The sequence below is a fragment of the Oenanthe melanoleuca genome, unplaced genomic scaffold, assembly GCF_029582105.1.
Source record: "Oenanthe melanoleuca isolate GR-GAL-2019-014 unplaced genomic scaffold, OMel1.0 S011, whole genome shotgun sequence".
NCBI classification, from domain to species: Eukaryota; Metazoa; Chordata; class Aves; order Passeriformes; family Muscicapidae; genus Oenanthe; species Oenanthe melanoleuca.
In genome coordinates, this window is record NW_026612660.1 from 173 (window position 1) to 25,741 (window position 25,569).

At 50.4% G+C, this 25,569-nt stretch overlaps 1 protein-coding gene across 2 annotated transcripts; it reads left to right on the forward strand.

The window, feature by feature from the left end:
* The first annotated feature begins 1,309 nt into the window (after positions 1–1,309).
* On the forward strand, positions 1,310–25,161 carry PPP1R16A (protein phosphatase 1 regulatory subunit 16A). 2 transcript variants are annotated; one of them, XM_056515600.1, is made up of 11 exons: positions 1,310–1,473; positions 3,501–4,006; positions 6,388–6,458; positions 10,374–10,519; positions 11,691–11,794; positions 14,731–14,855; positions 15,587–15,712; positions 16,880–16,955; positions 18,611–18,740; positions 21,866–21,998; positions 24,623–25,161. In XM_056515600.1, the coding sequence occupies exons 2-11, from the start codon at positions 3,736–3,738 to the stop codon at positions 24,989–24,991; spliced, it is 1,551 nt and encodes a 516-aa protein (XP_056371575.1). In that variant the 5' UTR covers positions 1,310–1,473; positions 3,501–3,735; the 3' UTR covers positions 24,992–25,161. The 2 variants fall into 2 exon arrangements, with proteins under 2 accessions (XP_056371575.1, XP_056371576.1); XM_056515601.1 differs by having other exon boundaries at positions 1,310–1,438.
* The last annotated feature ends 408 nt before the right edge of the window (positions 25,162–25,569 follow it).

The following is a 25,569-nucleotide window of genomic DNA, read 5'->3' on the forward strand; positions in this document are numbered from 1 at the left end:
CCCAAAATATCTCAAAATACCCCAAAATTCACTCAAAATACACCCAAAATTTCTAAAAATATCCTCCAAATACACCCCAAAATAAACCTCAAATACTTCCAAAAAAGACACCAAATTATACCCAAAATATCCCCAGAATACACCCAAAATATCTAAAAAAATTTCCAAAAATACACCCAAAATACCTAAAAATGACCCCCAAAAAACATCCAAAACACACCCAAAAATAGGCCAAAAATACCCCCGAAGTGCATCTCAAATATCCCCAAAATACCCCAAAATACACCCCAAAAAATCTTAAAATACCCCCAAAAACCCCCTAAAACACCCCCCAAAACCACCCAAAATATCTAAAAATCTCCCCAAAATACACCCCAAAATACACGCAATATTTCTCAAAATATCCTCCAAATACACCCCAAAATAAACCCCAAAAACTTCCAAAATACCCACCAAAAATACACCCAAAATATCCCCAAAATGCACCCAAAATATCTGAAAAAAATCCCAAAAATACACTCGAAATACCTAAAAATACCTCCCAAAAACCATCCAAAATACCCCCAAAAAACCCCAATGTGCATCTCAAATATCCCCAAAATACCCCAAAATACACCCCAAAAAAATCTTAAAATACACCCCAAAAATACCTCCAAAACCCACCTAAAATACCCCAAAAAATCTCAAAATCTCCCCAAAATTCACTCAAAATACGCCCAAAATTTCTCAAAATATTCTCCAAATACCTCCCAAAATAAACCTCAAATACCACCAAAATATCACCTGAAATACCACCCAAAATATCCCAAAATACACCCAAAATACACCCAAAATACACCCAAAATACACCCAAAATACACCCAAAACATCCCAAAATACACCCAAAATACTCCCAAAATACACCCAAAATAACCCCCCAAAATATCCCAAAATACACCCAAAATAACCCCCCAAAATATCCCAAAATATCCCCAAAATACATTCAAAAAAATCTCCAAAAACTGCCCAAAACCACCTAAAACACCCCCAAAAAACACCTAAAATAACCCAAAACCACCTAAAACACCCCCAAAAACACCTAAAATAACCCAAAATATCCCAAAATATCCCCAAAATACACTCAGAATATCCCAAATATCTCGAAATGCCCCAAAAGACCCCAAAACACCCCAAAAATACCCAAAATTCCAAATTTTGGCGTTCCCCCTTCTTGTCCCTCCATCCGCCAGGGGGCGCTACGGCACGCCCGCCATCTTGAGTGTGGCGGCACCGCCGGACACTTCCGGGTTCCCATTCACTCACTTCCGGCGTCACCGGAAGTGCTGGCGTCGCCATGGCGACAGCCCCGCCTCGGGCAGCGGCGGCGGCGGCGAGCAGGGCCCGAGGCCGCGGCGGGGACAGCGAGGGGACAAGGAGGTGACAAGGAGGCGACAAGGAGGTGACAAAGAGGGGACAGCGAGGCGACAGCAGCCGGTAACGGGGCGTGGCGGCAGCGCGGTGACCCCGCGGAGCGACCCGGGGGTGAAGGGGGCGCTGGAGAGGGGCCGGGCAAAATGGCGGTGACGTGAGGGGCTGAGGGGACATGGCGGGAATTGTGAGGGGCTGAGGGGACATGGCGGGAATCGTGAGGGGATTTTGGGGACAAGGGGGGTTTTGGGGGGTTCTGGAGTGAGGAGGGACTTGGGGACAGGGGGTGGGGATGGGGTTTGGGGTCTGGGGGTGGTTTGGGGACATTGGGGTCTCCTCAGGGAGGGACCTTGGGGACAAATTCAGGGACCTGGGGAGACCTTAGGGACAAGTTCAGGGATCTGGGGGGACCCTGGGGACAAGGTCAGGGATTTGGGGGGACCTTGGGGACACGGGGGTCCCCTTAGGGGGGGTTTTGGGGACAAATTCAGAGATTTGGAGGGACCTTGAGGACAAGTTCAGGGATTTGGGGGGACCTTGGGGACATTTGGGTCCTCTCAGGAGGGACCTTGGGGACAAATTCAGGGACTTGGGGAGACCTTGGGGACAAGTTCAGGGACTCAGGGGGACCCTGGGGACAAGGTCAGGGATTTGGGGGGACCTTGGGGACACGGGGGTCCCCTTAGGGAGGGTTTTAGGGACAATTCAAGGACTTGGGGGGACCTTGGGGACATGGGGGTCCCCTTAGGGGGGTTTTGGGGACAAATTCAGGTATTTGAGGTGACCTTGGGGACATTGGGGTCCCCTTGGTGACACCCCCCAGCTGTGAGAAGGATCCTTCTCCCTCCCCTCTGGATTTGGGAATTTGAGGTCCCCCAGAGGTGACAATTCCCCATTTTGGGGACATCGGGGTGGCACCTTGGTGACACCAAATCCCTCCTGGAACGTCCCTGAGCCCGGAGTGACGTCAATCCTGATAAATAAAAGATCAGGAGTTGGGTTTTGGAAAGAAAAAATTTGAAAGGGAAATTTTCCTGCCGGGATCCGGTGGCGAATTCCCGGATCCCGAGATCCCGGCTGGGTCGACTCCTGGAATTCTGGGGCTGTTTTGAGGAATTTTGGGGCTGTTTTGAAGAATTTTAGGGTTGTTTTGAAGAATTTTGGGGCTTTTTCGAGTAGTTATGGGCAGTTTTGAGGAATTCTGGGGCTGTTTTGAGGAATTTTAGGGCTATTTAGAAAAATTTTGAGGCTGTTTGGAGGAATTTTGAGGCTTTTTCGATAAATTTTGGGGCTGTTTTGCGGAATTTTGTGGTTGTCTCATGGCATTTCAGATTTGTGAATGTTTTTTTAAATTGTTGGGAATTCCAGCTCTGTTTTTCCATGAGAATTCCCAAAATTTAGCTCTGCTGGGATCCCGACCTCCCCAGTTTTCCCCTTTTCCAACCCCCCCTCGCCGTGGATTTTTTCCCTCAGCACTCTGAAGGGATTTACCCTGGGATTAAGGGAATTTTTTTCTCCTTCCCCTGGCTGGACTTTGCCCAGATCAGGGAGGGAAGGGAGGTTTGGGAATCTGGCTCCGCCGGAATCCTCCGGAACCCGCCTGGTCCTGCCCGGCCCTGCCCGTGGGGGCGGAGGCGCTCCCGGATTTTTTATTTATTTTTTTTTTCCTGTTCCACACCCTGGATCCCCCTTTGAATCAAAATTCCTGCTGATCCATTCCCAAAAAAAAAAAAAAAAAAAAAAAAACTACAACAACAGCAATTTTTTTTTTTTTTTGTTGGATTCCAGGTCAATCCCAGATTAGGAAAACTGGGAAAACCAGGTTGGCTCCAGCCTCTCCCTGGATTTACCAATTTTTTTTTTTTTTTTTTTTTTTTTTTCCTGTTCCACACCCAAAATTCTCCTGGATCCCCCTTTGGATCAAAATTCCTGCTGATCCGTTCCCTAAAAAAAAACCAACAACAAAAAAAATTCCAATTTTTTTTTTTTTCGGTTGGATTCGAGGTCAATCCTGGATTAGGCAAACTGGGAAAACCGGGTTGGGCTCCAGCCTCTCCCTGGATTTAGCAATCCCTTGTTTTCCCCTTCCACAGAATTCATCCCACGGAATCTTCACAACATTCCCACTGGAAGCTCTTCCAGAAGGCGGGAAAACGGGAGAATCGAGCGGGAAAACGGAAATTCCGACGCCGGGAATTCTCCTCGGAAAAAAGCAGGAGATGCTTCCCAAGCTCCAACCACCCCCAAATTTTGGGAAAACCCTCAGGATAGGGTGATGCTGCAGCTCCCACCCCTCATTCCCGAATTTTTCCGTGGGGATTCCGGAAGATGGCGGAGCACCAGGAGCTGCTGGCGGAGATGCCGGCGGTTTGCCGGCTCAGCACGCCGGAGCGGCTCCGGCACGCCCAGAAACGCCGGGCCCAGCAGCTGAAGAAATGGGCACAGGCAGAGAAGGAAATCCCGGGAATTCCCAAGGCAGGAGGAGGAGGAGGAGAGAGGAAGAGGAGGAGGAGGAAGAGCGGCGGCCACGGGAAGCGAGTGACGTTCCCAGCCAGTGTCCGGCTGCTGGAAGCGGCCGCCCGGCACGACGCCGAGGAAGGTGGGTGGGTGTTGGAATTCCTGGGTTTTTTTTGGGAATTCTGATTTTGGGGGAGTGGGAATGTGGTGGTGGAATTGGAGGTGTTTGGGATAATTGGAGGGGTTCTGTTGGGATTCTTGGAAGGGGTATTGGGATTCTTGGGAGCGCTGTTGGGATGCTCCATGGGTTCATTGGGATTCCTGGTGGTTCCATTGGGATGCTCATGGTGCCATTGATATCCTTGGAATTGCCATTGGGATACTCCTTGGATCCATTGGGATTCCTCGTGGTTCCATTGGGATGCTCATGGTGCCATTTGGATCCTTGGAATTGCCATTGGCATCCTTGGAATTACTATTGGAATCTTTGGAATTGCCATGGGAATCTTTAGAATTGCCACTGGGTTTCCTGGTGGTTCAATTGAAATCCTTGGAATTGCCATCGGGATTTTTGGTAGTTTAACTGGAATCATTGGGAATGCCAGTGGAATCCTTGGAATTCTCATTGGGATCCTTGGAATAGCCACTGGAATCCTTGGAACTCTCATTGGGATTCCTGGTGATTCCATTGGAATATTTGGAAGCGCCATTAAGATTCCTAGCAGTTCCATTGGGATGCTCATGGTTCCATTGGAATCCTTGGAATTCCCATTGGGATCCTTGGAAGCATCATCGGGATTCCTGTCATTCCATCGGAATCCTTGGGAATTGGCAGTGGGATCCTTGGGATTGCCATTGGGATTCCTGGTGCTTCTGAAAACCTTGGAATTACCATTGGAATCCTTGGAAGTGCAATTGGGACTCCTGGTGATTCCATTGGAATCCTTGGGAATGCCTGTGGAATCCTTGGAATTACCATTGAAATCCTTGGAATTGCCATTGGGATGCTCCATGGATCCACTTGGATTCCTGGTGCTTCCACTGAAAACTTTGGAATTTTCTTTGGGATCCTTGGAATTGCCACTGGGATTCCTGGGGGCTCCATTGGAATCCTTGGGAATTGCCATTTGGATCCTTGGAATTGCCATTGGGATTCTTGGAATTCCCGTTGAAATCCTTGGAAGCGCCGTTGGGATGCTCCATGGATCCATTGGGATTCCTGGTGGTTCCATCAGGATTCTTGGAATTGCTGTTGAGATTCCTGGTAGTTCCATTGGAATCCTTGGAATTCCCATTGGAATCCTTGGAAGCACCACTGGGATCCTTGGAATTGCCACTGGGACGCTCCTTGGATCCATTGGCATCCCTGGTGCTTCCATTGGAATCCTTGGAATTCCCAGTGGAATCCTTGGAATTTGCATTAGGATCCTTAGAATTGCCATTGGGATTCTTGGAAGCACCATTGGGATTCCTGGTGATTCCACTGAAATCCTTGGAATTGCCATTGGGATCCTTGGAATTACCATTGGGATTCCTGGCGGTTCCATTGGGATGCTCATGGTTCCACTGGGATCCTTGGAAGTGCAATTGGAATCCTTGAAATTTGCACTGGGATCCTTGGGATTGCCATTGGAATCCTTGGGAATGCCTCTGGAATCCTTGGAATTGCCATTGGGATCCTTGGAAGAGCCACTGGGATTCCAGATGGTTCCATTGGCATCCGTGGGAATGCCGGTGGAATCCTTGGAATTACCACTGGGACGCCCCGTGGTTCCATTGGAATCCTTGGAATTGCCATTGGGATGCTCCTTGGATCCACTGGGATTCCTGGTGTTTCCAATGGGATCCTTGGAATTGCCATTGGAATCCTTGGAATTGCCACTGGGATTCCTGATGATTCCATTTGAGTCCTTGGGAATTGCCAGTGGAATCCTTGGAATTGCCAGTGGAATCCTTGGTGGTTCCACTGGAATCTTTGGAATTGCTGTCGGGATGCTCCACGGATCCATTGGGATTCCTGGTGGTTCTATTGGAATCCTTGGGAATGCCAGTGGAATCCTTGGGAATTCCCTTTGGAATCCTTGGAATTGCCATTGGAGTCCTTGGAATTGCCAGTGGAATCCTTGGAATTCCTTTTGGGATCCTTGGAATTACCATTGGGATTCCTGGTGGTTCCATTTGAATCCTTGGGAATTGCCAGTGGGATGCTCCACGGATCCATTGGAATTCCTGTTGCTTCCACTGGAAACTTTGGAATTCTCTTTGGAATCCTTGGAAGCACCGTTGGGATTCCTCGTGGTTCCATTGGAATCCTTGGAATTCCCATTGAAATCCTTGGAAGCACCATTGGGATGCTCCTTGGATCCATTGGGATCCCTGGTGCATCCACTCGTGGTTCCATGGGAATGCTCCGCGCTTCCTTTGGCATTCCTGGCAGCACTGCCCGGAATTCCCAATCCTGGAATTCCAAATCCTGGAATTCCCAATCCCGGGATTCCCGATGCCGTTCCCGTTCCTCCGCAGTCCGGCAGTTCCTGGAGAGCGGGATCAGCCCCGACCTGTGCAACGAGGACGGGCTGACGGCGCTGCACCAGGTATTCCCAGAATTCCCAGATCCCGGAGTTCCCGGGATCCCGGAGCATCCGGGTCCCTTCTGTCCCGTGAACTGATTCGGATATCCCGGACTGGGGGATTCTCCATCCCAGTTCCGTCTGCTGATTATCCCAGATCCCACAGATCCCAAATCCCAGTGATCCCAAATCCCAATGATCCTAAATCCAGGCCCTTCCCATCCCGTTTATTGATGATCCCAAATCCCAGTGATCCCAAATCCCAGAGCCCAACCCCAATAAATCCCAGTGATCCCAAATCCAGTCCATTCCCATCCCATTAATTGGTAATCCCAGATCCCAGTGATCCCAAATTTCAGTGATCCCAAATCCCAGTGATCCCAAATCCCGGTGATCCAAAATCCAGGTTCTTCCCATCCCGTTAATTGGTGATTCCAAATCCCAGAGATCCCAAATCCAGGTTCTTCCCATCCCGTTAATTGGTGATCCTAGATCCCAGTGATCCCAAATTTCAATGATCCCAAATCCCAGTGATCCCAAATCCAGGCCCTTCTCATCCTGTTAATTGGTGATCCCAGATCCCAGAGATCCCAAATCCAGGCCCATCCCGTTAATTAGTTGGTAATTCCAGGTTTTTTCCATCTCATCTCCATCCATTGATCCCAAATCCCAATATCCCATCTCCACATCCTTCCCATCCTGTTAATTGGTGATCCCAAATCCCAGTGATCCCAAGTCCAGGCCCTTCCCATCCTGTTGACTGGTAAAACCCATCCCATTATTCCCAATACTCCTGTTATTCCCATTATTCCCATTATTCCCATTGATCCCATCATTCCCATTATTCCAGTTATTCCCATTTTCCCAATTGCCATTATTCCCATTATTAGTTTTTCCCATTATTCCCATTGTTCCCATTCCCATTATTTCCCTTCTTCTTATTATTCCCATTGCCGTAATTCCCGTTATTCCCATTCCCAATTCCATTATTCACCTTATTTCCAATCCCATTATTTCAATCATCCCATCATTCCCATTTTTCTGACCATTCCCAATCTCATCATTCCCATAATTCCCATTATTCTCATTCCCAATCCCATTATTCCCGTTATTCCTAGTATTCCCATAATTCCTATTATTCCCAATCCCATTCCCATGATTCCCATAATTCCCATTTTCCCATGGTTCCCATGATTCCCATGATTCCCATTCCCATTATTACCATTATCCCCATTATTCCCATTACTCCCATTATCCCCATTCCCAACCCCATTATTCCCAATCCCATCATTCTCATCATTCCCGTTATTCCCACCATTCCCAATCCCACCAATCCCATTATTCCCACCATTCCAAATCCCATAATCCCATCATTTCCATAATTCTAAACCCCATCATTCCCGTTTTCCCCACCATTCCCAATCTCATAATTCCCATTATTCCAATTCCCAATCACATTCCCTATCCCGTTATTCTCATTATTCCCATTATTCCCTTATTCCCATTATTCCCAATCCCATTATTCCCATCAAACCTATTCTCAACCCCATTTTTCCCATTATTCCCATCATTCCCATCATTCCCATCATTCCCATCATTCCCATTATTTCCAATCCCATTGTTCCCATCATTCTCATTATTCTCATTCCCAATCACATTCCCTATCTCATTATTCCCAGTATTTCCCTTCCTATAACTCCCATTATTCCCAGTCCCGTCATTCCCATTCCTAATTCCATTATTCCCATTATTCCAAATATTCCCATAATTTCCATTATCCCCATTCCCATTATTCCCATTATTCCAATACCATTCCCAATCCCATTAGTCCTATTCCCCTTATTCCTGTTATTCCCATTATTCCCATTATTCCCATTCTTGCCATTATTCCCATCATTCCTATTATTTCCAATCCCATTATTCCCATTATCCCCATAATTCCCATTATTCCCATTATTCCCATTGCCATCATTCCCATTATTTCCAATCCCATTGTTCCTATAATTCCCATTATTTCCAATCCCATTATTCCCATTATCCCCATAATTCCCATTATTCCCATTATTCCCATTGCCATCATTCCCATTATTTCCAATCCCATTGTTCCTATCATTCCCATTATTCTTGTTCCAAATCCCACCATTCCCATCATTCCCATCATTCCCACCATTCCCAATCCCATTATTCCCATTTTCCCCGTGGTTCCCATGATTCCCATTGTTCCCATTATTCTCATGTTCCCCTTTTCCCCCTTTTTCCCATTATTGCCAATCCCATTCCCAACCCCATCATTCCCATCATCCCCATCATTCCCAATCCCATCATTCCCATTATTCCCACCATTCCCAATCCCATCATTCCCATTTTTCCCACCATTCTCACCATTCCCATTGCTGCATCGATGACTCCCTGCCCCTGGTCCGGCTGCTCCTGGACCGTGAAATCCCATTCCCAACCCCAGTATTCCCACCATTCCCAATCCCATCATTCCCATCATTCCCACCCTTCCCAATCCCATAATTCCTATTATTCCCATTCTTCCCAATCCCATTATGACCCTTAGTCCTCTTATTCTCATTATTCCCATTCCAATCCCATCATTCCCACTCCATTCCCATTCCTCCCATTACTCCCAACCCCATTATTCCATCGCTATTCCCATTATTGCCATTATTGCCATCATTCCCATTCTCAATCCCACCATTCCCATCATTCCCATCATTCCCATCATTCCCAATCCCATTATTCCCATTATTCTCACCATTCCCAATCCTATTCCCATCATCCCCACCATTCCTATCATTCCCACCATTCCCATCATTCCCACCATTCCCAATCTCATCATTCCCACCATTCCCACCATTCCCACCATTCCCACCATTCCCAATCTCATCATTCCCACCATTCCCAATCCTATTCCCGTCATCCCCACCATTCCCATCATTCCCACCATTCCCATCCCCACCATTCCCACCATTCCCATAATTCCCACCATTCCCACCATTCCCAGTCTCATCATTCTCACCATTCCCACTATTCCCAATCTCATCATTCCCACCATTCCCACCATCCCCACCATTCCCATCATTCCCACCATTCCCATTCCCACCATTCCCACCATCCCCACCATCCCCACCATTCCCAGTCCCACCATTCCCACCATTCCCACCATTCCCAGTCTCATCATTCCCACCATTCCCACCATTCCCACCATCCCCACCATCCCCACCATTCCCATTCCCACCATCCCCACCATCCCCACCGTTCCCAGTCCCACCATTCCCACCATTCCCACCATTCCCACCATTCCCAATCCTATTCCCACCATTCCCACCATTCCCACCATCCCTACCATTCCCAGTCCCATTCCCATTCCCACCATTCCCACCATCCCCACCATTCCCAGTCCCACCATTCCCGCCATTCCCACCAATCCCATATTTCCCACCATCCCCACCATTCCCCAACATTCCCATCCCCACCATTCCCACCATTCCCACCATCCCCACCATCCCCACCATTCCCACATTCCCACCATTCCCACCATCCCCACCATTCCCCCAGTCCCACCATTCCCGCCATTCCCACCGTTCCCATTCCCACCATCCCCACCATCCCCACCATCCCCACCATTCCTGTCATTCCCACCATTCCCATAATTCCCACAATTCCTCTCATCCCCACCATCCCCACCATTCCCAGTCCCACCATTCCCGCCATTCCCACCGTTCCCATTCCCACCATCCCCACCATCCCCACCATCCCCACCATTCCCACCATTCCCACCCCCACCATCCCCACCATCCCCACCATCCCCACCATTCCCACCATTCCCACCATTCCCAATCCTATTCCCATCATCCCCACCATCCCCACCGTTCCCAATCTCACCATTCCCACCATTCCCACCGTTCCCACCGTTCCCAATCCCATTCCCAGTGCTGCATCGATGACTCGCTGCCGCTGGTGCGGCTGCTGCTGGACGGCGGCGCCGACGCCAACGCGCGGGACGCGGAGCTCTGGACGCCGCTGCACGCCGCCGCCACCTGCGGCCACCTGGCGCTGGTGCAGCTGCTCATCCAGCGGTAATCCCGGCCGTCCCATGATCCATCCCAGAATCCCAGAATCCCAAATGCCTGGCCATCCCATAATCCCAGAATCCCAGAATCCCAAATGCCTGGCCATCCCATAATCCCATCAACTCCATAATCTCATTGGCCCAATAAACATCACAATCCCATTAATCCCATTAATGCCATTAATCTCACAATCCCATAGTCTGAATAATCCCATAAACTCCATAATCCCATAAACCCCACTATCCCGATAATCTGATTAATCTCATAATCCCATAATCCAATAATATAATAATCCCATTAATCCTAATAATCCCATAGTCCCAATAATCCCATAAAGCCCATAATGCCATTATCCCATAATCCCATTAGTCCACAATCTCATAGTCCAAATAATACCATAAATCCTACAAACCCATTAAATCCCATAAATCCCATAATCCCATAAATCCCATAATCCCCTAATCTTGCAAATGCCGAATCCCCGGCCATCCCATAATCCCATTAATCCAAAAATTCCATAATCCTATAATCGCATTAATCCATCATTCCCATAGTTTTAATAATCCCTAAATCCCATAATCCCACAAATCCCAAATCCTATAATCCCATAATCCAAATAAACTCAAAATCAAATAATTACATAGTTCCATAATCCCATTAATCCCACAATCCCATAGTCTCAATAATCCCATAATCCCATTGATTACATAAACCCCATAATCCCATAATCCCCCAATCCCAGAAATCATGAATCCCCGGGCATCGCATAATCCCATAATCCTATAAACCACATAAATCCCAAAACCCTATAATCCCATTAATCAAAAATTCCATAATCCTATAATCGCATTAATCCATTAGTCTCATAGTCTCAATAATCCCTAAATCCCATAATCCCACAAGCCCCATAATCCCACAAATCCCAAATCCTATAATCCTATAATCCAAATAATCTCATAAATTCAATAATCCCATAATCCCATTAATCCCACAATCCCATAGCCTCAATAATCCCACAATCCCATAAATTCCATAAACTCCATAATCCAATAATCCCCCAATCCCACAAACCCCGAATCCCCAGCCATCCCATATACCCATAATCCCACAAACCCCATAATCCCACAATCCCATAATCCCCCAATTAATTAATTAATTGATTGATTAATGGCCGCAGCGGCGCCGACCTGCTGGCGCTGAACTCTGACGGGAACATGCCGTACGACCTGTGCGAGGACGAGGCCACGCTGGACTGCCTGGAGAGCGCCATGGCCGGCCAGGGTGAGGGAGCTCCAGGAATCCCAGAATCCCCGTTTATGGGATTGATTCATTGGTGGGATTGATTGGTGGGATTATGATTGATTGGTGGGATTATGATTGATTGGTGGGATTATGATTGATGCTATTTTGATTGATTGATGGGTTTATGATTGTGGGATTAGGATTGATGGGATTATGATGGATGTAATTGATGGGATTTTGATTGGTGGGATTAGGATGGGATTAGGATTGGTGGGATTAGGATTGATGGGATTATGATGGATGTGATTAATGGGATTTTGATTGGTAGGATCAGGGATTGGGATTAGGATCTGGGATTGGGATTAGGATCAGGGATTGGGATTAGGATCAGGGATTGGGATTAGGATTGGGATTAGGATCAGGGATTGGGATTAGGATCAGGGATTGGGATTAGGATTGGGAATAGGATTAGCGATTGGGATTAGGATCTGGGATTAGGATTAGGATCAGGGATTGGGATTGGATTAGGATTGGGATCAGGATCTGGGATTGGGATTAGGATTGGGATTAGGATCATGGATTAGGATTAGGATCAGGGATTGGGATTAGGATTAGGGATTGGGATCAGGATCTGGGATTGGGATTTGTGGGATTAGGATTGATGGGATTATGATTGTGGGATTAGGATTGATGGGATTGTGATGGATGTGATTGATGGGATTCTGATTGGTGGGATTAGGATTGGTGGGATTTTGATGGATGTGATTGGTGGGATTTTGATTGGTGGGATTAGGATTGATTGATGGGTTTATGATTGTGGGATTAGGATTGATGGGATTATGATTGATGGGATTAGGATGGGATTATGATTGGTGGGATTAGGATTGATGGGATTGTGATGGATGTGATTGATGGGGTTTTGATTGGTGGGATTAGGATTGATGGGATTATGATTGGTGGGATTAGGATTGATGGGATTATGATGGATGTGATTGGTGGGATTATGATGGATGGGATTATGATTGACAGAATTGATTGGTGGGATTGGGATTTGTGGGATTAGGATTGGTGGGATTATGATTTATTTGGATTAGGATTGGTGGGATTGTGAAAGTCGAATCCCATAAACCTCATTATCCCATAAACCCATAAATCCTATAACCTGATAATCCTATAATGCCATTATCCAAATAATCCCATAACCCCATCATCCTATAACCCCATCATCCCATAAATCCTGCAATCCCATAACCCAAAAATCCCATAAATCCCAAATTCCTGGTAACCCCATAAACCCAAATTGCTGTTATTTCCCATTAATTCCCGTTACTTAAACCCATTAATAATCCTGTTAATTCTTGAATTCCTGTTCTTTCCTATTAATTCTCAGAATTCCCATCATTCTCATCAGCCAGAAAATCGCTGTGATTCCCATAATCCCCCTTAATCCCATAATTCCTAGTAATAATTCCCATTAACAATTCCTGTTAATAATTAATATTAATAAATCCTGGTAATTGTTCCAGTTAATAATTCCCATTAATTAATTTCATAATAATCCCGTTAATTGGCAGGAAGGTGACACAGTTCTAGCGTGTCAGAACACCTCCCAACCCCAAAATCCCATAAATCCCATAATTCCCCCAATCCCTGTAATCACAGAAATCCCATAATCCCATAAATCCCACAATTCCCAAACCCCATAATCCCATAAATACCATCAACCCCATAACCCCAACAATCCTAATCCCATAAATCCTATTAATCCCAGGGCATCCCATAAACCCATAAATCCCATAAATCAAACAATCCCATAAATCCCTTAATCCCAAATCCCATAAATCCTGTAAATCTGAATTCGTGTTATTTCCCTTTAATTCCCATTAATTTCAGCCTATCAGCAATCCTTGTAACTCTTGAAATTCCCATAATCCCATAAATCCAATAATCCCATAAACCCCATAATCCTGTTAATTCCCATTAATTCCCATTAATTAATCCTGTTAATTGCCAGAAAGGCGGTGCACAGTTCCAGTGTGTCCAAAGTCCCTGTAACTCCCCAAAACCCCAAAATCCTTTAAATCTCAAAACCCCATAAATCCCAATAATCCCATAAATTCCATAAATCTAATAATCTCATAATCCCAAATCACCGGCCATTGGGTTTTATGGGACTCGTGGGATTATGGGATTATGTAGTTTATGGGATTATGTGGTTTATGGGATTATAGGATTATCAGATTATTGGATTTATGGAATTAAAATAAAAATGCAGGGATCACCCAGGGTCAGATCGAGGCGGCGCAAGCAGCCCTGGAGCGCTGCATGATCTGGGAAATTCAGGATCCTGTAATCCCATTAATCCCATAAATCCTATAAAGTCCATAAAGTCCATAAATCCCATAACCCCATAAATCCCGTAATAATCCCATACTAATCCCATAAATGCTGGGATCACCCAGGATCAGATTGAGGCGGCGCGTGCGGCCCCGGAGCGCTGCATGATCCGGGAAATTCGGGATCCCATAAATCCCATTAATCCCATAATCCCATAAATCCCATAATAATCCCATAATAATCCCATAATAATCCCATAAATCCCATAACAACCCCATAAATGCAGGGATCACCCAGGATCAGATTGAGGCGGCACGTGCGGCCCCAGAGCGCTGCATGATCCGGGAAATTCGGGATCCCATAAACCCATAAATCCCATAAATGCCTTTAATCCCATAACCCTATAACTCCCATAAGAATCCCATAAGAATCCCATAAATCCCATAATAATCCCATAATAATCCCATAAATGCAGGGATCACCCAGGATCAGATCGAGGCGGCGCGCGCGGCCCCGGAGCACTGCATGATCCGGGAAATTTGGGATCCCATAAACCCCATTAATCCCATAATCCCAAAAATCCCATAATAATCCCATAATAATCCCATAATAATCCCATAATAATCCCATAAATGCAGGGATCACCCAGGATCAGATCGAGGCGGCGCGCGCGGCCCCGGAGCGCTGCATGATCCAGGAAATTCGGGATCGGATCCGGGATGGAACCGACCTGGACCTGCCCGGGGCACACGGGGCCACCCTGGTGTGTGGGGACACTGGGGACAGTGGCACTGGGGGGGTGGCACTGGGGACATGGGGTTGGCACTGGGGTTGGGGACAATTGGGGGGTGGCTCCGGGGTCTTGGGGACAGTGGGGGTGGCAGGAGTTGGGGACAATGCGGGGGGAGGGGTTGTGGTTGAGGTGACACTGGGGAGAACTGGAAGTGGTTTGGGTGACACTGGTGACACTGGGAGGGTCAGGGTGGCACTGGGGGTCTCTGGGAGGGCTTTGAGGTCCTGTCCCCAAACCTGTCCCCAAACCTGTCTCCAATGTCCCCACTGTCCCCAATCCCCCCAATGTCCCCACTGTCCCCAATGTCCCCAATGTCCCCAATCCCCACAATGTCCCCGATGTCCCCAATACCCTCAATGTTCCCATTGTCCCCAATGTCCCCAATTCCCCCCGAGTGTCCCCAATGTCCCCCATGTCCTCCATGTCCCCAATGTCCCTAATCCCCCCAATGTCCCCAATGTCCCCATTCCCCCCAGTCCCCCCAATCCCCCCCGATGTCCCCAATGTCCTCAATGTCTCCCATGTCCCCACTGTCCCCAGTATCCCCAATCCCTGCAATGTCCCCAATGTCCCCCATGTCCCCACTGTCCCCAATGTCCCCAATGTCCCCAGTCCCCCCAATCCCCCCACTGTCCCCCATGTCCCCAATGTCCCCCGTGTCCCCCATGTCCCCAATGTCCCCCGTGTCCCCACTGTCACAGCTGCACGTGGCCGCTGCTCACGGGTTCCAGGCTGCGGCCGAGCTGCTGCTGCAGCACCGAGCGCGAACCGACTGCCGGGACCGCGACGGGTGGGAGCCGCTGCACGCGGCCGCCTGCTGGGGACAGGTGGGGGGATAAACTGGGGGGACTGGGGATACTGGGAGGGACTGGGGGGCACTGGGAGCCGCCTGCTGGGGACAGGTGTGAGAGCAACTGGGGGGACTGGGATACTGGGAGGGACTGGGGGGCACTGGGAGCCGCCTGCTGGGGACAGGTGGGGGATAAACTGGGGGGACTGGGGATACTGGGAGGGACTGGGAACCGACTGCAGGGACCGCGATGGGTGGGAGCCGCTGCACGCAGCTGCCTGCTGGGGACAGGTGGGACAAACTGGGGATACTGGGAGGGACTGGGAGGGACTAGGGGGCACTGGGGGCACTGAGAAGGAATTGGGGTGGCACTGGGGGTCACTAGGAGAGTATTGACACTGGTGATACTGGGAGGGGAGCAGGAGGCACTGGGAGGGACCTGGGGGGACTGGGAGGGTGGGAGCCACTGCACACTGCTGGGGACAGGTGACAGAAACTGGGGGGACTGGGAGCACTGGGAGGGACTGGGAGGGGATTGGGGGGCAGTGGGAGTGGGTCAGGGTGACACTGGGGTCGCTGGGTGAGGGTCACCATGGCCATGGTGACACTGGGAAGGTCAAGGTGGCACTGGTGACACTGGGAGGGGATTGGGGTGGAACGGGGCACTGGGAGGGGATCGTGGTGACACTGGGGGACACTGGTGGCACTGGGTGGGGGAGGAGGAGGCACTGGGAGTCACTGGGGACGGTCCCCATGACCATGGTGACACTCAAAGGGTCAGGGTGGCACTGGGAGTCACTGGGAGGGTATTGGGGTGGCACTGGGAGTCACTGGAGGGATTTGGGATAACACTGGGGTCACTGGGAGGGGATTGGGGTGGCACTGGGGATCACTGGGAGAGGGTCCCCATGGCACTGGTGACACTGGGAAGGTCAGGGTGGCACTGGGGGAGTATTGGGGTGACACTGGTGACACTGGGATGGGATCAGGGTGACACTGGGGGGGTTGGTGACAGCCGTGCCATCCCATCCCATTTCCCCTTTCCCCGTTTCCGTTCTCCAGGTGCCGCTGGCAGAGCTGCTGGTGGCTGGGAGGGTCAGGGTGACACTGGGAGGGGATCAGGGTGACACTGGGAGGGTCAGGGTGACACTGGGGGGGTTGGTGACAGCTGTGTCACCCCATTTCCCCTTTCCCATTTCCCCAGGTGCCGCTGGCAGAGCTGCTGGTGGCGCACGGCGCCGACCTGAGCGCCAAATCCCGGCTGGACGAGACCCCGCTGGGTGAGGGGAGATGGGGACGGGAGGGAGGAGGTTTGGGGACACTCTGGTGAGGTCTTGGTGGCATTTTGGTGACATTTCAGTGACATTTTCATGACGGTTTGGTGGTGTTTCCGTGACAGTGTGGTGATTTTGTGGTTGTGGTGAGGTTCTGGTGCTGTTTGGTGACTTCTTGGTGGCATTTTGGTGACATTTCAGTGATGTTTTAAAGGTGGTGTTTTGGTGAATTTTGGTGACATTTCAGTGATGTTTTGGTGCTGTTTCGGTGATGTTTAGGTACAGTTTTGGTGACATTTTGGTGCTGTTTCAGTGCAGTTTCTGTCCATTTTGGTGACATTTCAGTGACATTTCGCTGACATTTCAATGTTGTTTTGGTGCTGTTTTGGTGCCATTTTGATGACATTTTTCTGACATGTCAGTGACATTTCCGTGACATTTTGGTGCCATTTTGGTGACATTTCAGTGCCATTTCATTGCCATTTTGGTGCCATTTTGGTGACATTTCAGTGACATTTTGGTGCCGTTTTGGTGCCACTTAGGTGACATTTCTATAACATTTCCGTGACATTTTGCTGACATTTAGTTGCCTTTTTGGTGCCATTTTGATGACATTTTCCTGACTTTTCAGTGGCATTTCAGTGCCATTTTGGTGCCATTTCAGTGCCATTTTGGTGCCAATTTGGTGCAGTTTTGGTGACATTTTGGTGCTATTTTAGTGACATTTCGCTGACATTTTGGTGCCATTTCATTGCCACTTTGGTGCCATTTTGGTGATGTTTTGATGACATTTTGTTGATGTTTAGGTGACATTTTGGTGGCATTTCAGTGCTGTTTTTGTGACATTTTGGTGACATTTTGGTGCTGTTTTTGTGACATTTTGGTACCACTTTGGTGCCACTTTGGTGACATTTTGATGACATTTTGGTGCCATTTCAGTGCTATTTTGGTGCCATTTTGGTGATGTTCCAGTGACATTTTGATGACATTTTGGTGACATTTTAGTGCCGTTTTGGTAACATTTCAGTGACATTTTAGTGACATTTTGCTGACATTTTGGTGCTGTTTTGGTGCTGTGTTGTGACATTTTGGCGCCGTTTTGGTGACATTTTGATGACCTTCTGGTGCCATTTTGGTGATGCTTTTGTGACATTTTGGTGCCATTTCAGTGACATTTTCGTGTCATTTTGGTGATGTTTTTGTGACATTTTGGTGCCATTTTGGTGCCATTTCAGTGACATTTTGGTGCCATTTCAGTGCCATTTTTGTGACATTTCAGTGACATTTTCGTGCCATTTCAGTGACATTTTCGTGACATTTCAGTGACATTTCAGTGACATTTTGCTGACATTTTGGTGCTCTTTTGGTGCTGTTTTGTGCCATTTTGGTGCCATTTCAGTGACATTTTCGTGCCATTTTGGTGATGTTTTTGTGACATTTTGGTGATGTTTTTGTGACATTTTGGTGCCATTTTGGTGCCATTTCAGTGACATTTTTGTGCCATTTCAGTGACATTTTGCTGACATTTCGGTGCTGTTTTGTGCCAGTTCGGTGCCATTTCGGTGCCGTTTTGGTGAGGTTCAGTTGCCGTTTTGGTGCTGCTTTGGTGCAATTTTGGCACTGTTTTGGTGCCATTTTGGTGCATTTCTGTGCTGTCCCAGACGTGTGTGGCGATGAGGAGGTGCGGGCCAAGCTGCTGGAGCTGAAGCACAAGCGCGCGGCCGTGCTGAAATCGCAGGAGAAGCAGAAATCGCTGCTGCAGAGGAGAACGTCCAGCGCCGGCAGCCGCGGGTCGGGGGGGACACTGGGGGCACTGGGAGTCACTGGGAGGGGTTGGGGTGACACTGGGAGTCACTGGGAGGGGACTGGGGTGACACTGGGAGTCACTGGGAGGGGTTGGGGTGACACTGGGAGTCACTGGGAGGGGTTGGGGTGACACTTGGGGACACTGGATTAGAGTCCCCGTGGCCATGGTGACACTGGGGGTCGCTGGGATCGGATTGGGGTGACACTGGGAATCACTGGGAGGGATTGGGGTGACACTGGGAATCACTGGGAGGGGTTGGGGTGGCACTGGGAATCACTGGGAGGGATTGGGGTGACACTGGGAGTCACTGGGAGGGATTGGGGTGACACTGGGAGTCACTGGGATCAGATTGGGGTGACACTGGTGGTCATTGGGAGGGATTGGGGTGACACTGGGAGTCACTGGGATCAGATTGGGGTGACACTGGGGGTCACTGGGAGGGGATTGGGGTGACACTGGGAGTCACTGGGAGGGGTTTGAGCTGACACTGGGGGTCAGTGGGAGGGGTTGGGGTGACACTGGGGGTCACTGGGAGTGATTGGGGTGACAGTGGGGGTCACTGGGCGAGGGTCCCCATGGCCATAGTGACACTGGGGAGGGATCAGGGTGACACTGGAAGGGTCAGGGTGACACTGGGAGTCACTGGGAGGGGTTCGAGCTGACACTGGGGGTCACTGGGTGAGAGTCCCCATGGCGATGGTGACACTGGGAAGGTCAGGGTGGCACTGGGAGTCACTGGGAGGGGTCTGGGGTGACACTGGGAGTCACTGGGCGAGGGTCCCCATGGCCATGGTGACACTGGGGAGGGATCAGGGTGACACTGGAATGGTCAGGGTGACACTGGGGGTCACTGGGAGGGGTCTGGGGTGACACTGGGAGTCACTGGGCGAGGGTCAGGGTGACAGTGGGAGGTGCTGGGAGGAGATTGGGGTGGCACTGGGAGGTGCTGGGAGGGGATTAAGGTGACACTGGGAGAGTCAGGGTGACACTGGGAGTCACTGGGAGGGAATTGAGGTGACACAGGGGGTCACTGGGAGGGGATTTGGGTGGCACTGGGAGTCACTGGGCGAGGGTCCCCATGGCCATGGTGACACTGGGGAGGGACCAGGGTGACACTGGGGGTCACTGGGAGGGGATTGGAATGTCCCTGCTGACATTGGGAGGGTCAGGATGACACTGGGACATGCTGGGAGGCAATTGGGGTGGCCCTGGTGACACTGGGAGGGTCAGGGTGACACTGGGGGTCACTGGGAGGGAATTGGGGTGACACTGGGAGTCACTGGGAGAGGATTGGGGTGGCCCTGGTGACACTGGGAGGGTCAGGGTGACACTGGGGGTCACTGGGAGAGGATTGAGGTGACACTGGGAGTCACTGGGTGAGGGTCCCCGTGGCCCTGGTGACACTGGGAGGGGTTGGAGTGACACTGGTGACACTGATGGGGATCAGAGGTTGTGTCCCCATGGCCCTGGTGACACTGGGAGCATGTCCAAAATCCCTGTAACTCCTGAAATCCCCATAGTCCAGATATCCCAGAAACCCCATAATCCCCATAATCACAAATCCCCATTAGTTCCCATTAATTACTCCCATTAATTAATGCCACTAATTACCCCATTAATTGCAGGAAGGTGGTGCACAGGGCCAGCGTGTCCAAAATCCCTGTAACTCCCCAAAACCCCATTATCTCATAATCCCATAAATCCCAAATTCCTTGTAATCCCATAATCCCAATTCCCCATTAATTCAGGTTAATTTCCATTAATTCCCATTAACTAATGTCGTTAATTACCTGTTAATTGGCAGGAAGGTGGTGCATAGGGCCAGCCTGTTGGAAATCCCTGTAACTCCCCCAAATCACCATAGTCTCATAATCCCCATTAATCCCCATTAATCCCCTTAATCCCCATTAATTCTCATTAATAATCGTTAATTAATCCAATTAATTACCATTAATTTTAGGAAGGTGGTGTGCAGGACCAGCCTGTTGGAGATCCCTGTAACTCCCCAAATCCCCATAATCCCATAATCCCCATTAATCCCCATAATCCCCATTAATCCCTATTAATCCCCATTAATAATCATTAATTAATGCCATTAATTACCATTAATCACAGGAAGGTGGTGCGCAGGGTCAGCCTGTCGGAGATCCCTGTAACTCCCCAAGTCCTCATAATCCCATAATCCCAAACCCCATAATTCCATAATCCCAAATCCCCATTAATCCCCGTTAATCCCATTAATTAACACTGTTAATTACCATTAATTGCAGGAAGGTGGTGCGCTGGGCCTGCCTGTTGGAAATCCATGTAACTCCCCCAAATCCCCATAATCTCATAATCCCCATTAATCCCCATTAATCCCCTTAATCCCCATTAATTCTCATTAATAATCGTTAATTAATCCAATTAATTACCGTTAATTTTAGGAAGGTGGTGCGCAGGGCCAGCCTGTTGGAGATCCCTGTAACTCCCCCAAATCCTCATAATCCCATTATCCCATAGCCCCATAATTCTGGAATCCCAAATCCCCATTAATCCCCATTAATCCCCATTAATCCCCATAATCTCCATTAATCCCCATTAATCCCTGTTAATCCCATTAATTAATGCCATTAATTACCTCTAATTGCAGGAAGGTGGTGCGCCGGTCCTGCCTGTTGGAAATCCTTGTAACTCACCCAAATCCCCATAATCCCATAATCCCCATTAATCCCCATAATCCCCATTAATCCCCATTAATTCCCCATTAATTAATGCCGTTAATTCCCGTTAATTGCAGGAAGGTGGTGCGCAGGGCCAGCCTGTCGGAGATCCCTGTAACTCCCCAAATCCTCATAATCCTATAGCCCCATAATTCCATAATCCCCATTAATCCCCATTACTCCCCATTAATTCCCATTAATTCCCATTAACTAATGTCGTTAATTCCCGTTAATTGCAGGAAGGTGGTGCGCAGGGCCAGCCTGTCGGAGATCCCTGTAACTCCCCAAATCCTCATAATCCCATAATCCCCGTTAATCCCCATAATCCCCGTTAATTCCCGTTAATCCCCATTAATTAATGCCGTTAATTACCGTTAATTAATGCCGTTAATTCCCGTTAATTGCAGGAAGGTGGTGCGCAGGGCCAGCCTGTCGGAGCGCTCCAGCCTGTACCGGCGGCAGCAGCAGCGCGAGGCGCTCGTGTGGCAGCGAGGGGGACACGGGGACAGCGAGGACGAGGGGACACCGGAGAGCACCGGGGTCAGGGACACTGCTGGGGACAGTGGGGACACTGGGGACACTGCTGGGGACATGGGGGACACTGGTGGGGACAGTGGGGACACTGCTGGGGACACCGGGATCAGGGACACTGCTGGGGACACTGGGGACACTGCTGGGGACAGTGGGGACATTGGGGACACTGCTGGGGACAGTGGGGACACTGCTGGGGACACTGCTGGGGACATTGGGGACACTGCTGGGGACACTGGGGACACTGGGGACACTGCTGGGGACATTGGGGACACTGCTGGGGACACCGGGGACATTGGGGACACTGCTGGGGACACCGGGGACACTGCTGGGGACACTGCTGGGGACACTGCTGGGGACACCGGGGTCAGGGACACGGGGACAGCGAGGACAAGGGGACAGCGGAGGGCACCGGAGTCAGGGACACTGCTGGGGACAGTGGGGACACTGGGGACACTGCTGGGGACACTGCTGGGGACACTGCTGGGGACAGTGGGGACATTGGGGACACTGCTGGGGACACTGCAGGGGACAGTGGGGACACTGGGGTCAGGGACACGGGGACAGCGAGGACAAGGGGACACCAAAGAGCACCGGGGTCAGGGACACTGCTGGGGACACCGGGGATACTGGGGACAATGGGGACACTGGGGACACTTGGGGACATTGGGGGAATGGGGACATTGGGGGAATGGGGACATTGGGGACGTTGAGGGTGCTGAGGGGGCATTGGGGCTTTTGGGGACATTGGGGACATTGGAAACATTGTGGGGATTGGGGACATTGGGGGCACTGGGGACGCTGCTGGGGACATTGGGGACAGTGGGGTCAGGGATGCAGGGACAGCAAGGACAAGGGGACACCGGAGGGGACGGCCAGCACTGGGGTCAGGGACACTGCAGGGGACACTGGGGACATTGGAGACACTGGGGACATTGGGGACATCAGGGACATCAGGGACATTGGGACACTGGGGACATTGGGGACATTGAGACATCTGGGATGAGGGACCTTGGGGACATCATGGGACATTGGAGGTGACATCAGAGTGAGGGACACTGGGGACATCATGGGACATTGGGGACAACGTGGGGGTCAGGAACACTGGGGACATCAGTGGTGACATTGGTGTGAGGGACACTGGGGACAACGTTTGGGGTGAGGGATCTTGGGGACATTGTGGGACTTTGGGGACAATGTGGGGGTTAGGGACAGTGGGGACATCACTGTGGGTGACATTGGTGTGGGGGACTCTGGGGCAATGTGGGACCTTGGGGACATCGTGATGCTCTGGGGACATTGGGGGTGAGGGATCTTGGGGACAATGGGGGTGACATCATGGTGAAGGACATTGGGCATAATGGGGGACATTGAGGGACCTTGGGGACATCAGTGGGGGTGACATCGAGGGGAGGGACACTGGGGACAATGTGGAACATTGAGGACATTGAAGGTGAAGGACATTGGGGACATTGTGGGACCTTGGGGACACGGTGGGACACTGGGGACTTTGGGTGATGGAATTTGGGGACAGTGGGGGGAACTTTGGGGACTTTGGGGACATGGAGGGTGAGGGACCTTGGGGACACTGGTGACAGTGCGGGACCTTGGGGGCAATGTGGGGCCAGGGACAGTGGGGACATTGGGGGTGACATCGAGGGGAGGGACACTGGGGACAATGGGGAACATTGGGGACATTGTGGGACCTTGGGGACATTGGGGCTGAGGGACTTTGGGACATCATGGGACCTTGGGGACATTGTGGGTGAGGGACACTGGGGACATCAGGGGTGACATAGGAGTGAGGGACACTGTGGGACCTTGGGGACATTGTGGGGGTCAGGGACATTGGGGACATTGGGGGTGACATTGGGGGAGGGACTTTGGGACAATTTGGGACACTGGGGACATTGGGTGATGAACTTTGGGGACAGTGGGGGGAACTTTGGGGACATTGGGGACAATGTGGGGATGTGGGACACGGGACATCACTGGGGGTGACATCACGGGGAGGGACACTGGGGACATCATAGGACATGAGGGACATTGGGGACAATGTGGGACCTTGGGGACAACATGGGACACGGGGGGCATTGGGGACATTGGGAACAACGAGAGACCTTGGGGACATCGAGGGTGAGGGACCCTGGGGACATTGGGGTCATTGGGGATGAGGGACCTTGGGGACATTGGGGTGAGAGGCACTGGGGACATCAGGGGACATTGGGGACATCACTGGGGTGACATTGGGGTGAGGGACACTGGGGACAATGTGGGACATTGGGGACATTGGGAACAACATGGGAATGAGGGACAATGGGGACATTGGGGGACATTTGGGACATTGGGGGTGAGTGACACTGGGGACATTGGGGACATCAGGGGTTTGGGGACACTGGGGACATTGGGGACGTTGGGGGTGAGTGACATGGGGGACATTGGGGACACTGGGGACAACCTGGAGGTGACATCAGAGACTTGTGGATGTCAGAGGAGAGCACACTCACTGTCAGGGTGACACTGGTGACAGTGGGAGGTGACAAAAATGACAAATGTGGCACTGGGAGGTGACACTGGTGACATCACCCTGACTGTCCCCATTGTCCCCCCTCCCCCTTTTTGTGTCCCCTCAGGTCCCCTCCCCGCTGCCACCCCCGGACGCCCCCTCGCTGTCCCCTCACCCCAACGGCTCCGCCACCTCCCCGGTGTCCCCAGCGGTGTCCCCAACGTCCCCAGCGTCCCCTCACGGTGACAAAAGCCACCCCCACACCTTGGCCGACCTCAAACGGCTCCGGGCGGCCGCCAAATCCCAGAACAGCGACCCCAAAAACCCCCAAAAAAACCCCAAAACCCGCCCTGGGGACAGTGGGGACACCCTTGGGGACACTGGGGACACCCTTGGGGACACCCTTGGGGACACGGGGGACCCGCCCCTGCTCCGCCTCACGGCGCCGCTTGACGACGCCCCCCCCGAAAAGCAGCGCTGCTGTCGCCTCATGTGACCCCAAATTTTTTGGGATCGCCTCCAGTTTTTTGGGGTCACCTCAAATGTTTTGGGGTCACCCCAAATTTTTTGTCACCCCCTCCTCCTCTCAGAATTTGTCACTTTTTGTCCCTTTTGTCCTTCCCTCCCCCCAAAAAAAAAAAAACGGGGTTGGATTTTTGCAGCAGGTTTGGTGTGGTTGTGGTTTTGTTTTTTTGGGGTCACCCCCCAAAAATTTTTTTTGGGGTTTTAAAATGGGTGGTGGGATGGGGGGACATCAAAAAGTCACATTTTGGGATCCCAAATTTGTATTTGGGGTTTTTGGACCCCCAAATCTCACTGGGAAATTTTGGGGATCCCCTAAATCCATATTTGGGGTTTTGGGATTTCCCCAAATCCTAAATGGGGTTTCCAGGACCCCAAAATCCCATTGAGAACTTTTGGGGACCCTAAATTTTTATTTGGGGTTTTGGAATCCTCAAATCCCACTGAAAAATTTTGGGGACCCCAAATCCACACTGGGGGGGGAGGGTGGGGGCAGGGACCCCCAAATGAATATTTGGGGTTTTGGGATCCCCCAAATCCCACAGGAAACTT